Raw genomic sequence first — 13119 nt, forward strand, 5'->3', positions numbered from 1 at the left:
TCCCAGCTCCGTGGATATCAATGCGAAGAAAGGTCCTACTGTATGTCGCTAAGAGTGCAGGCAGGGAAGGAGCTCGTCCCAGCTCCATGGATATCAAAGAGAAGAAAGGTCCTACTGAATGTCGCTAAGAGTGCAGGCAGGGAAGGAACTTGTCCCAGCTCCGTGGATATCAATGAGAAGAAAGGTCCTACTGTATGTCGCTAAGAGTGCAGGCAGGGAAGGAGCTCGTCACAGCTCCGTGGATATCATTGAGAAGAAAGGTCCTACTGTATGTCGCTAAGAGTGCAGGCAGGGAAGGAAATTGTCCCAGCTCCGTGGATATCAATGAGAAGAAAGGTTCTACTGAATGTCGCTAAGAGTGCAGGAAGGGAAGGAGCTCGTCCCAGCTCCGTGAATATCAATGACAGGAAAGGTCCTACTGAATGTCGCTAAGAGTGAAGGCAGGGAAGGAGCTTGTCCCAGCTCCGTGGATATCAATGAGAAGAAAGGTCCTACTGAATGTTGCTAAGAGTGCAGGCAGGGAAGGAGCTTGTCCCAGCTCCGTGGACATCAATGCGAAGAAAGGTCCTACTGTATGTCGCTAAGAGTGCAGGCAGGGAAGGAGCTCGCCCCAGCTCCACGGATATCAATGAGAAGAAAGGTCCTACTGTATGTTGCTAAGAGTGCAGGCAGGGAAGGAGCTCGTCCCAGCTCCACGGATATCAATGAGAAGAAAGGTCCTACTGAATGTCACTAAGGGTGCAGGCAGGGAAGGAGCTCGTCCCAGCTCCACGGATATCAATGAGAAGAAAGGTCCTACTGTATGTTGCTAAGAGTGCAGGCAGGGAAGGAGCTTGTCCCAGCTCCGTGGATATCAAAGAGAAGAAAGGGCATTCTGTATGTCGCTAAGAGTGCAGGCAGGGAAGGAGCTCGTCCCAGCTCCGTGGATATCAATGAGAAGAAAGGTCCTACTGAATGTTGCTAAGAGTGAAGGCAGGGAAGGAGCTTGTCCCAGCTCCGTGGATATCAATGAGAAGAAAGGTCCTACTGAATGTTGCTAAGAGTGCAGGCAGGGAAGGAGCTTGTCCCAGCTCCGTGGACATCAATGCGAAGAAAGGTCCTACTGTATGTCGCTAAGAGTGCAGGCAGGGAAGGAGCTCGCCCCAGCTCCACGGATATCAATGAGAAGAAAGGTCCTACTGTATGTTGCTAAGAGTGCAGGCAGGGAAGGAGCTCGTCCCAGCTCCACGGATATCAATGAGAAGAAAGGTCCTACTGAATGTCACTAAGGGTGCAGGCAGGGAAGGAGCTCGTCCCAGCTCCACGGATATCAATGAGAAGAAAGGTCCTACTGTATGTTGCTAAGAGTGCAGGCAGGGAAGGAGCTTGTCCCAGCTCCGTGGATATCAAAGAGAAGAAAGGGCATTCTGTATGTCGCTAAGAGTGCAGGCAGGGAAGGAGCTCGTCCCAGCTCAGTGGATATCAATGAGAAGAAAGGTCCTACTGAATGTCACTAAGGGTGCAGGCAGGGTAGGAGGTTGTCCCAGCTCCACGGATATCAATGAGAAGAAAGGTCCTACTGTATGTCGCTAAGAGTGCAGGCAGGGAAGAAGCTCGTCCCAGCTCCGTGGATATCAATGAGAATAAAAGGAAATTTCCAAAAGCCACAAATCACAAACAAACCCCGCATGTAAAGAGTGGGAGCAACCTCAGCCTGGGCTCTGTCCAGGCAACACAAACTGACGCCTTTCACCCTGCCCACGAAGATTAATGAAAAATAAATATGATTAAAGTGGTTGTAAATGCTCAATGTTTTTAACCTTTATGCATTGTATCTGTATTGGATTTCTGTCACACATATCGTTGGTGTCGAGACCAAATAATTCAATTTTAGTCTCATCTGACCATAACATCTTTTTTATGTGGCCTCAGAATCTTCAAGGTGCATTTTGGCAAAGCTCAGTCATGACTGCATGTGGCCTTTCTTGAGGAGTGGCTTTTTCTTGCAACCCTCCTATACAAGCTTTGTGGAGAATTTGTGATATTGCTGTCACATGCACACAATGACCACTCTTTGTCATAAATTCATGAAACTTTTTCAGAGTTGCTGTAGGCCTCTTGGTGTCCTCTCTGACCAGTTTCCTCCTGGCTCTTTCATCCAGTTTGGAGTGATGTCCTGATCCAGGGAGGATCTGTGATGTACCAAATACCTTAGACTTCTTAATAATAGACCTCACTGTGCTTCTAGGCATTGATAAAGCCTTTGATTTTTTTTTGTTTTTTTGTATCCATCTTCTGACTTGTGACTGTCCACAGCTTTATTCCAGATATTTTTTGGCAATGCCTTGCCACCCATTGCTGATTATTTGCTTCAGTCGCACTACCAGGGACTAAAACACTCCAGGAAAGCTCTTTTCAAGCTGAGCTACTCAAAATGACCACAGCTGATCACAGTTGGAAGTCAAATGGCTTTGTGAGCCATGGAGAAGGTGATTAGCTACAGCTGATTGAGTTTACAAGTCCATTTTAGGAGGGGGGTGATCCTTTTTTCCAACTCTGTTGGATTCTGTTTTTGAATTTTTTAAAAAAAATTCTGACATGTTTGTTTTATATTATTCACTTGGATGTTATAAATTACACTAAGTAAATACAGGCGAATAAAACAAAAACTGTGTCTCTCTTCATCTCCAGCTGCAAAGCAACAACATTTGATTATTTTAAAGGGGGTGATTCTTTTTTATAGCCACTGTATAACTTGTTTATGTTAAAAAAAAAAAAAAACCTTAATGTCACTTTAAGTCCTGTGGGTGGGGAGAAATGCATCAGCTGGTGTGGCCTGGATGGAGCCCAGGCAAAGGTTGCTCTCAATCTTTACACAAAGGGTTTTGTTTGTGATGTACGGCTTTTGGTACTTTCCTTTTCTTCTCACACAGACTTCATTGCATCAAAGGACAAGTCAACCAGCGTTCCACCCAATTAGAGAAGTGCCCAAATCAGGAGGGCCCAGTCTAAAAGTTTGGGCTCAGTTGTTTGGCACCCATATCCAGGTTCAGGATTGCACAACCAAGAGCATACGTTCGTCTACACCAGTGGTTGTCAATTTATAAGGTATAGGAAGCCTCAACTGTGGTTCCTGACAACACTAAAGGGGCCACTCTCCATGTTCAGTGTGTGTATACTAAAGAGGATTGTCATAGACTGCATACATACCAGGGAAGATGATGGTCATAGACTGGATTAACTACAGGTTTGGTTGAAGACTGGAGATAGTGAGGAACTGGGGACATTGATGAGGCTAGCAGAAGTCACGGCTATTACCCCTTTACAAAAAAATGATCTCACTCCTGCAGAGACTACTGAGATCCAAGGGCCACATACCAAGTACCAAGGGGCTTCATGTAGCCCTTGGCAGGTTGGGCACTAGGGATCTACACAGTAATCTGACAAGTGGATGTGCCTACAATGGTGGCTGTCAACTTATGAGGTATAGGAAGCCTCAACTGTGGCTCCTGACAACACAAAGGGGACACACTCCATGTTCAGTGTGTGTATACTAAAGAGGATTGTCAGAGACTGCATACATACCAGGGAAGATGATGGTCAGAGACTGGACCAGCCACAGGTTTGGTTGGAGACTGGAGATAGTGAGGAACTGAGGACATTGATGAGGCTAGCAGAAGTCATGGCTATTACCCCTTTACAAAAAAATGCTCCCACTCCTGCTAGAGACTACTGAGAGCCAAGGGCCACATACCAAGTACCAAGGGGCTTTATATGGCCCTTGGTAGGTTGGGCACCAGGGATCTACCCAGTCATCTGACAAGTGGATGTGCCTATACTGGTGGTTGTCAACTTATGAGGTATAGGAAGCCTCAACTATAGCTCCTGACAACACCAAGGGACCACAATCCATGTTCAGTGTGTGCATAATAAAGAGGATTGTCATACATACCAGGGAAGATGATGGTCATAGACTGGACTAACTACAGGTTTGGTTGGAGACTGGAGATAGCGAGGGACTAGGGACATTCATGAGGCTGGCAGAAGTCACGGCTATTACCCCTTTACAAATACATACTCTCACTCCTGCTAGAGACTACTGAGATCCAAGGGCCACATACCAAGTGGCTTCATGTGGCCCTCGGCAAACTGGGCACCAGGAGTCTACACAGTCATCTGACAAGTGGACGTGCCTACACTAGTGATTGTCAACTTATGAGGTATAGGAAGCTTCAACTGTGACTCCTGACATCACTAAGGGGCCACACATCATGTTCAGTGTGTGAAATACTAAAGAGAATTGTCAGAGACTGCATACATACCAGGGAAGATGATGGTCAGAGACTGTAGACCGTCTACAGGTTTGGTTAGAGACTGGAGATAAGCAACAGACTGGGGACATCCATGAGGCTAGCAGAGGTCACTGCTATTATCGCTTTACAAATAAATGCTCCCACTCCTGCTAGAGACTGCTGGGATCCAAGGGCCACACAACAAGTACCAAGTGGCCTTATGTGCCACTCAGGCAGGCTGAAAGTAGTATTTCCAACACATAGGTTCTGAAGAGTGAGTGGGTGATGTAGCGATCACCAGCTGGAGACTGGAAAGACTTCAAGGCAAGAGATAAGTCACCAGCACACCAAGGAACCCCATTTAAGGGTCTGACGCTTTATTAAATGATCACAGAAGATAGCGACATTTTGGAGCCACGCAGGACCCCTTCATAAGGCATGTGCCTATCTTCTGCTGTGATGTGACCATGCAATAAAGTGTTGGCCCCTTAAATGGAGATCCTTGGTGGGCTGGTGACATACTGTATCTCTTGTGCTGCCTTGGGCAGATTGGGTACCAGGGGTCTACACAATCACTGGCAACTGGATGTTCCAACCAACTTGATCAATGTCCAAAATGATAAGGATTAAGCAACTAGTTTCCCTTGCTCCTCATAAATAGGCTAAATGTTGACCAGGTTAAAGTACAGACCACCATAAAACAGATGTAACATCAGGAGGTATTACAGGAGGTATTCTAATCCTTACATATTTAATGTGTATCTCATTTATTGTAAAAATGTTCATATCACTTAAAAAGCGTTTTAAAACTTTTATTAGTTAAGAGCAACTGATACAGCCAATGCGTTTCGGAGGGGAAGAAGGACTTTCCCCTTCTTCAGGGTTTGAACAGCTGGTTGTTCACATTCCAGTTAGGACACAGTAGTCCTCCAATTTAGCCTTAATTCAGGTCTCCAGCTGTATTCCATTTTGAATTCAATAAACATATGTTGCGTACGTCCTGAGGAAGGGGGAATTCTTTAACCCACAATGCATTGGTTATATATGATGCTCTTAACCAATTAATGGTTGGGTAGAGATAGATGTTCACTTTGTTAGACCAACCCCCCCCCCCCCTTTCTTTCCTGTAGACTGGAGAACTTAACCTTCAGGGGTGTCACTAGCTGAAGGCGCTAGCATAACAATAGGCCTGCATATTATAATGGTCTATACATCTCTCAGAGCAATGTACAGTGATGTGTATAATTCTCTTATTCCTACCTTCTGGTAATCTTCTTTGGATTTCAAGGCAGCTTCCAACTGTTCCTTGTTATAGGTGTAGATTGCAGAGCGATACATTGTTCCAACATCGTTACCCTGACGCATCCCTGAAACAAATAAAACAAAAAATTTGATCTCTGCTAATAAAACATTTTACCATTCAAGTGTATATAACTCTGTGCTATGAAAACTCATTGGTAGGACTGGGCACCGAATTCCCTCCAACAGTACTAGACACCAAGTACTGGGCAATGAGTACTTCTCGACTGCACTGGACTAGGGCTGGGCGATAAAACGATACCGATATGTATCGCAATAAATGGATTTTTGTAAAATCTTACCGTAAAATCCTTTTCTCTTAGCTCATTGACAGACGTAGTCCTCGGTGATACAGCACCTTCGGGTTATGTTGCCTCCACAGGAGTAGGACTAGACAGGAAATGAAAAATGCTCTGGCCACACCCCAGGGGCAGTCCCCGAGGGTATATCCTCTCTCTCTCCGCCACAGCAAATCAGTTATGTCACAAAAGCAGTGCTTAGAGAATTTAACCCAACCCAACTCAAAAACAGAGGGGCGGGTACTACGTCTGTCAATGAGCTAAGAGAAAAGGATTTTACGGTAAGATTTTACAAAAATCCATTTTTCTCTATCGCTCATTGACAGACGTAGTCCTCGGTGATACAGCACCTTCGGGAAGTCCCAGAGCAGTATCACAAATGAGGGGTGGGAAAATGGAAATCAAATCCAAATCTAGAAGGCCCGAAGGTGCTGTATCACCGAGGACTACGTCTGTCAATGAGCGATAGAGAAAGTGACATTTCCGATAGCAATAAAAGACTTTGAACTATAAGTCCGCTCCGACGGGTTTAAGCTTTAAAAATGGCGCTGCCCGGCGCCGCCACGTCATTGCGCACGCGCCGCCACCGCTCGTGTAATTTCGGCTATTCCTGGCCTCTCCCGAGCGGCGGCGGCGCGTGCGCGGTGACATGTAGTACCCTGCATTCTCCTGCACCGTGCCAGTACCCTGCATTCTCCTGCACCATGCCAGTACCCTGCATTCTCCTGCACCATGCCAGTACCCTGCATTCTCCTGTACCATGCCAGTACCCTGCATTCTCCTGCACCATGCCAGTGCCCTGCATTCTCCTGCACCATGCCAGTACCCTGCATTCTCCTGCACCATGCCAGTGCCCTGCACTCTCCTGCACCATGCCAGTACCCTGCATTCTCCTGCATCATGCCAGTACCCTGCATTCTCCTGCACCATGCCAGTCACCCTGCATTCTCCTGTACCATGCCCGCCGCCCTGCATTCTCACCCTAGGGTCCTTATTTTAAATGGGTAATAAAAAATATCAATAATTATCGATATCGACCGATATGAAACACTGATATCGTAAAACAGTTTTCAGCCATATCGCCCAGCCCTACACTGGACACTGAATGCTTATCAGCAGTAGTGGACCCTGAGAACTCTTTAGCAGCACTGAGCACTATGTATTCTTCAGCAGTAATGAACACTAAGTACTCTTTGGCAGCACTAGGCCCTGAGTACTCTTCTGCATCATGGCACCCTGAGTACTCCTCAGCATCACTTAGCACTGAGTACTTCTCAATAACCCTGGGCACTGAGTACTTCTCAATAACACTGGGCACTGAGTACTTCTTAATAACACTGGGCACTGCGTACTTCTCAACAACAGTGGGCACTGAGTACTTCTCAACAACAGTGGGCACTGAATACTTCTCAATAACACTGGGTACTGAGTACTCCTCAACAACACTGGGCATTGAGTACTCCTCAACAAAACTGGGTACTGAGCACTCCTTGGCAACACTGCACTGAACACTCTTTAGCAACACTAGGCACCGTGTACTCCAAAGCAGCACTGGGAAATGAGTACCCCTCAGCAACACTGTACATTGAGTACTCTGGCAGCACTGGCACTGAGTACTCTTCTGCAGCACTGAACCCTGTGTACTCCTCAGCAACAGTGGGCACTGAGTACTCCCAACAAAACTGGGTACTGAGTACTCATTAGCAACACTGGGCACTGAGTACTCCTCAGCAATACTGGTCACTGAGTACTCCTTAGCAATACTGGTCACTGAGTACTCCTTAGCAATACTGGGCCCTGAGTACTCCCCAGCAACACTGGGCACTGAGTTCCATTTAGCAACACTGGGCACTGAGTACTCTTCTGCAGCACTAGACCCTGCATACTCCTGAGCAGCTCTGGCAACTGGGTACTCCTCAAAAACACGGGGCAATGTGAAGTCCTCAACAACACTGTACTGTTGAGTACTCTGGCAGCAATGGCACTGAGTACTCTTCGGCAGCCCTGGACCCTGAGTACTCCTCAGCAACACTGGGCACTGAGTACTCCTCAGCAACACTGGGCACTGAGTACTCCTCAGCAACACTGGGCACTGAGTACTCTTCAGCAACACTGGGCACTGAGTACTCTTCAGCAACACTGGGCACTGAGTACTCCTCAAAAACACTGGGCACTGAGTACTCCTCAGCAACACTGGGCACTGAGTACTCTTCAGCAACACTGGGCACTGAGTACTCTTCAGCAACACTGGGCACTGAGTACTCCTCAGCAACACTGAACCCAGACTTGTAATTGGCAGCACTAGGCATAAATATAAATAAGTTTTCTGGTCTTAGGAATTTACTGCACTTTAAGAAGCCTACAGACACCGGCCTATCTGCTCCGCCTGGATGGTTATCATCATACTGAGCAATGATTGCATGCCTGCAGATACTTGGCGACCCCTCCATACATCCTCTATAGGACTCTAAAAGGCGAAAAATTAATCGAATGGGGTGGGAGTTTCTTGGTTGATCGCTATTGACCCCCTCCTATACAACTAATATCCCTCCAGATATAAATGTGATCTAAATGTGCCTGAAACAAAAGGCCCCCTATGAAGAAAAAAAAGTGTAAATAAAATATATTGAAGTAAACTATAAACGAAAAATGAATAAATAATAAAAAATAAATATACAAATATAAATGTATATTAAAAACATCTATAACATTATTATTATAAATAATAATATTAATACTAATATTGCTGCTACTACTACTAGTAGTAATAATAATAATAGTAATTATTATTATTACAAAACATAAATAAAATATAAAAATACCAATATAATATTTCAAATTTTAAATATAATAAAATATAAAAATTATATTTGAAAAAAAGATATTTAAAATACAGTTGTAAAAAAAAAAAAAATCCCCCCCAAGGTCCCAAAATTGACCTTGGATAATCTGGATGACATTTGCGTTTACTGAACAAGCACCAAATGTTCACAGAAATGAACGCCACATCAAGTAGATTTTAAGTGATTGCAAACATGTAAAAAAAAAAAGTCACTGTCGAGCTATTTTGTATCCTCGCCAACCTGACCTTACCTTGACGTTATGCCAATTATTTACACAAGCCGATTTTGTTCCCCTGCGTGCGTCACAACGTGGAACTAAAGCTCTCCTAAAATGCTTTCTCATTCCACTCCCTTACATAGAAGAATTTATGTAGTATTATTTTAAATTACCAGACTTTGCTGGTCATTTTTTATTTTTTGGAGGGGGGGGGGGGGGGTAAATATCTGGGGGTGTGGAAATTTCATAAAAATTGCAAAAAAAGTTTAATAAATTTTGTTTCTAATTTTTTTAGTATTTCTTTCTAAAAAATATTTTTATAGTAGGTTGGGACGCATCCGCTGCTAAAATATGTCTTAATATATTATTATTATTTTTTTTTTTTTTAAAGTTCCATTTTATCCCTTAAAATCCTTCTCCACTCTAAGTGGTGACCTCACAGAGGATGAGGAGCCTGACATTGGCTGCCGGTGATCACTGGTAAACCATGATGAATGGTGACAAGCCTCAGCGCCTGCAGAGCCTCAGTGCAGCAGATTAACCCTGTACATTCCCCTGGAGGGGGGAAAGGAGGGCAAGCGGCAGCAGCCAGCCCAGGGGTCCAGTCCGCGGGGCCGCTCAGAGTCCACCCCGCATTCATGGGTCGCTTACTGCTGCACGCACATTTCACTGCACACAATTAGAAGGAAATGGTTTAAAGTGGACAATCTAGCTTCAGATGGATTCTGCATGCTAAAAAATGTATCAGTTGTGACACTCCCAGATATTCATTACCTCTCACAGAGGTCACAGATCTCCCCCCTGACCAATGCCTTTGTCTAGTGTTTTGCCCCACGACAGCACCATCTTTATTTGGGGGTCATCCAGGGTCACCACCCACTTGAGATGCTGGCTCAAATATGACACAGTCATGTAAATCCTGCTGTCTGTGAAGTTCCAGGCCCCTGTTGCAGTCTGATTACTGGGGGCAGTGGCGGGGGGGGTCAAGGAAATGCTTCCTCCTGCCTGCAGCAGACTTATGACATCCTCTCAGCCTAGGTTGAGTCACCAGACTGGAGCTTAAGGGTGACAACCCCTGCATCATGTATGTGAGTGCAATGCACAGAGCTGGTGCAAGGATTTTTGACACCCTAGGCGAAACCTCATTTTGCTGCCTCTTGGCTCCGCCCCTGACTCCACCCCCTTTGCCCTGTCCATGTATACCCCACCTTTTTAATAGCTGCTCAAAAGCATAATAAAAAACTATAGGGTGTATAGTGAGAGGTTTTGTACAGAGTGCAAGGTTTGGGAATGCATTGTAAAGGGTGCAATGTTCAGGAATGCATTGTACAGGGTGAAGTTGAATGATGTTTTCCTCACACTTCCAGGTTGATTGACGCTGCCCTCACTCTTCCAGGTTGAACTATGCTGTCCTCACTCTTCCAGGTTGAACGACGTTGTCCTCACTCTTCCAGGTTAAATGATGCTGTCCTCACTCTTCCAGGTTAAATTATGCTGTCCTCACTCTTCCAGGTTGAACGACATTGTCCTCACTCTTCCAGGTTAAATGATGCTGTCCTCACTCTTCCAGGTTGAATGACGTTGTTCTCACTCTTCAAGGTTGAATGACGTTGTCCTCACTCTTCCAGGTTGAACAATGTTGTTTTCTCTCATCCAGGTTGAACAACATTGCCTCATTCTTCAAGGTTGAATGATATTGTCCTCACTCTTCCAGGTTGAACAACATTGTCCTCACTCTTCAAGGTTGAGCGACGTTGTCCTCACTCTTCCAGATTGAACAACGTTATCCTCTCTATTCCAGGTTGAATGACATTGCCCTTTCTCTTCAAGGTTGAACGACGTTGTCCTCACTCTTCAAGGTTGAACAACATTGTCCTCACTCTTCCAGGTTGAACAACATTGTCCTCACTCTTCCAGGTTGAGCGACGTCCTCACTCTTCCAGATTGAATGACGTTATCCTGTCTCTTCCAGGTTGAATGACATTGTCCTTTCTCTTCCAGGTTGAACAACGTTGTCCTCTCGCTTCAATATTGAACGACACTGTCCTCACTCTACAATATTGAACGACACTGTCCTCACTCTTCAATATTGAACGACACTGTCCTCACTCTTCAAGGTTGAACGACACTGTCCTCACTCTTCAATATTGAACGACACTGTCCTCACTCTACAATATTGAACGACACTGTCCTCACTCTTCAATATTGAACGACACTGTCCTCACTCTTCAAGGTTGAATGACACTGTCCTCACTCTTCAAGGTTGAACGACTTTGTCCTCACTCTTCCAGGTTGAACAATGTTGTTCTCTCTCATCCAGGTTGAACAACATTGCCTCATTCTTCAAGGTTGAATGACATTGTCCTCACTCTTCTAGGTTGAATGGCGTTTGCCTCACTCTTCCAGGTTGAACGACGTTGTTCTCACTCTTCCAGGTTGAATGAGGTTGTCCTCATTCTTTCTTCCAGGTTGAATGAGGTTGTCCTCACTCTTCCAGGCTGAATGATGTTGTTCTCACTCTTCCAGGTTGAACGACATTGTCCTCACTCTTCCAGGTTGAATGAAGCTGTCCTCACTTTCCGGCACACACCAGAGCATATCACAACATTCTGTAAGATTAGTGACTCCAGCACATCCCTGCGCACCCCAAGACTCCCGTGCATTTCACAGACGTCAGTGTCAACTATTGACCCTGGTGCGCCCTGAGATTCCAGTGCACTCCAGAGAATACCGTTCTCAGCTAGTGACCCCAGTGTGCCCAGTGACTCCAGTGTCCCCCCCCCCTCCATTCCCCCAAGCATACACTGTCATCTGTTCCCCATGTGCCATGTGACTGAAGTGGACCTCAAAGCATCCTGTGTTATCTAGTAATTCTGTTGTGCCGTGATTCTTCCTAAGACTCCAGCGTACCCCAGAAAATCCAGTGTCCTCTACTCACTCCTGTGTGTTGCAGTGTTTCCTGAGCACCCCCGAGCACCCAGTGTAAGCTAGTGACTTCAGTGTCACATGGCACTCCCTGACACCTCAGTTTGCCCTAAAGTACCTAGTGTCATCTAATGGCTCCAGAGTGCTCCTCAGCACCCCAAAACATCCAGCAACTCTTAGAATGCCCCTGTGCACCTTGTCTTTAGGCAGGTGTCTAGCCAGCTACGCTTCACTCTCAGTACCCTCTGCTGTCTCTTAGATACATTCCACTCAGTACCCACTGGGGCTTGTTAGGTACGCTCCACTGCCAGTACCCTCTACTGCCTCTTAGGTACACTCCACTCTCAGTACCCCCTGCTTCCTCTTAGGCATGCTTCTCTCTCAGTACCCTCTGCTTTCTCTGCGGTACACTCCTCTCTCAGTACCCTCTGTTACCTCTTAGGTACACTCCTCTCTCAGTACCCTCTGCTACCTCTTAGGCACACTCCACTCTTAATACCCTCTACTACCTCTTAGGTACACTCCAATCTTGGTACCCTTTGCTTCCTCTTAGGTACGCTCCTCTCTCAGTACCCTCTGCTGCTTTTTAAATATGCTCCATTTTCAGTGTCTTCTGCCACCCCGTAGGTACACTCCACTCTCAGCACCCTCTGCTGCCTTTTAGGTACACTACACTGTCAGTACTCTCTGCTGCCTCTTAGGTATGCTATATTCTTAGTACCCTCTGCTACCTCTTAGGTACACTCCACTCTTAGTACCCTCTGCTACCTCTTAGCTACACTCCACTCTTAGTACCCTTTGCTACCTCTTAGGTACACTCCACTCTTAGTACCCTCTGCTGCCTCTTAGGTACACTCCACTCTTAGTACCCTCTGCTGTCTCTTAGGTACACTCCACTCTTAGTACCCTCTGCTACCTCTTAGGTACACTACACTGTTAGTACCCTCTGCTGCCATTTAGGTAAACGCCACTGTCAGTACTTTCTGCTGCCTCTTAGGTATGCTACATTCTTAGTACCCTTTGCTACCTCTTAGGTACACTCCACTCTTAGTACCCTCTGCTGTCTCTTAGATACATTCCACTCTCAGTACCCACTGTGGCTTCTTAGGTATGCTCCATTGCCAGTACCATCTACTGCCTCTTATGTACACTCCACTCTCAGCACCCTCTGCTGTCTCTTAGGTACGCTACACTGTTAGTACCCTCTACAGCCTCTTAGGTACCCTCCACTCTTAGTACCCTCTTCTACCTCTTAGGTACGCTCC

General features: G+C 45.9%; 1 protein-coding gene across 2 annotated transcripts in view; it reads right to left on the reverse strand.

Moving 5' to 3' along the window:
• MSRA (methionine sulfoxide reductase A) overlaps positions 1-13119 on the reverse strand; it is a 581463-nt gene that overhangs the window by 179158 nt on the left and 389186 nt on the right. For both annotated transcript variants that reach the window (XM_082249518.1, XM_082249519.1), the window contains one exon: positions 5532-5638. In XM_082249518.1, coding sequence (XP_082105644.1) covers positions 5532-5638 — 107 coding nt within the window. The remainder of the gene's footprint in view (positions 1-5531; positions 5639-13119) is intronic.

This window comes from Pelophylax lessonae (assembly GCF_965119305.1).
Source record: "Pelophylax lessonae genome assembly, chromosome: 3".
In the NCBI taxonomy this organism is placed as follows: domain Eukaryota; kingdom Metazoa; phylum Chordata; class Amphibia; order Anura; family Ranidae; genus Pelophylax; species Pelophylax lessonae.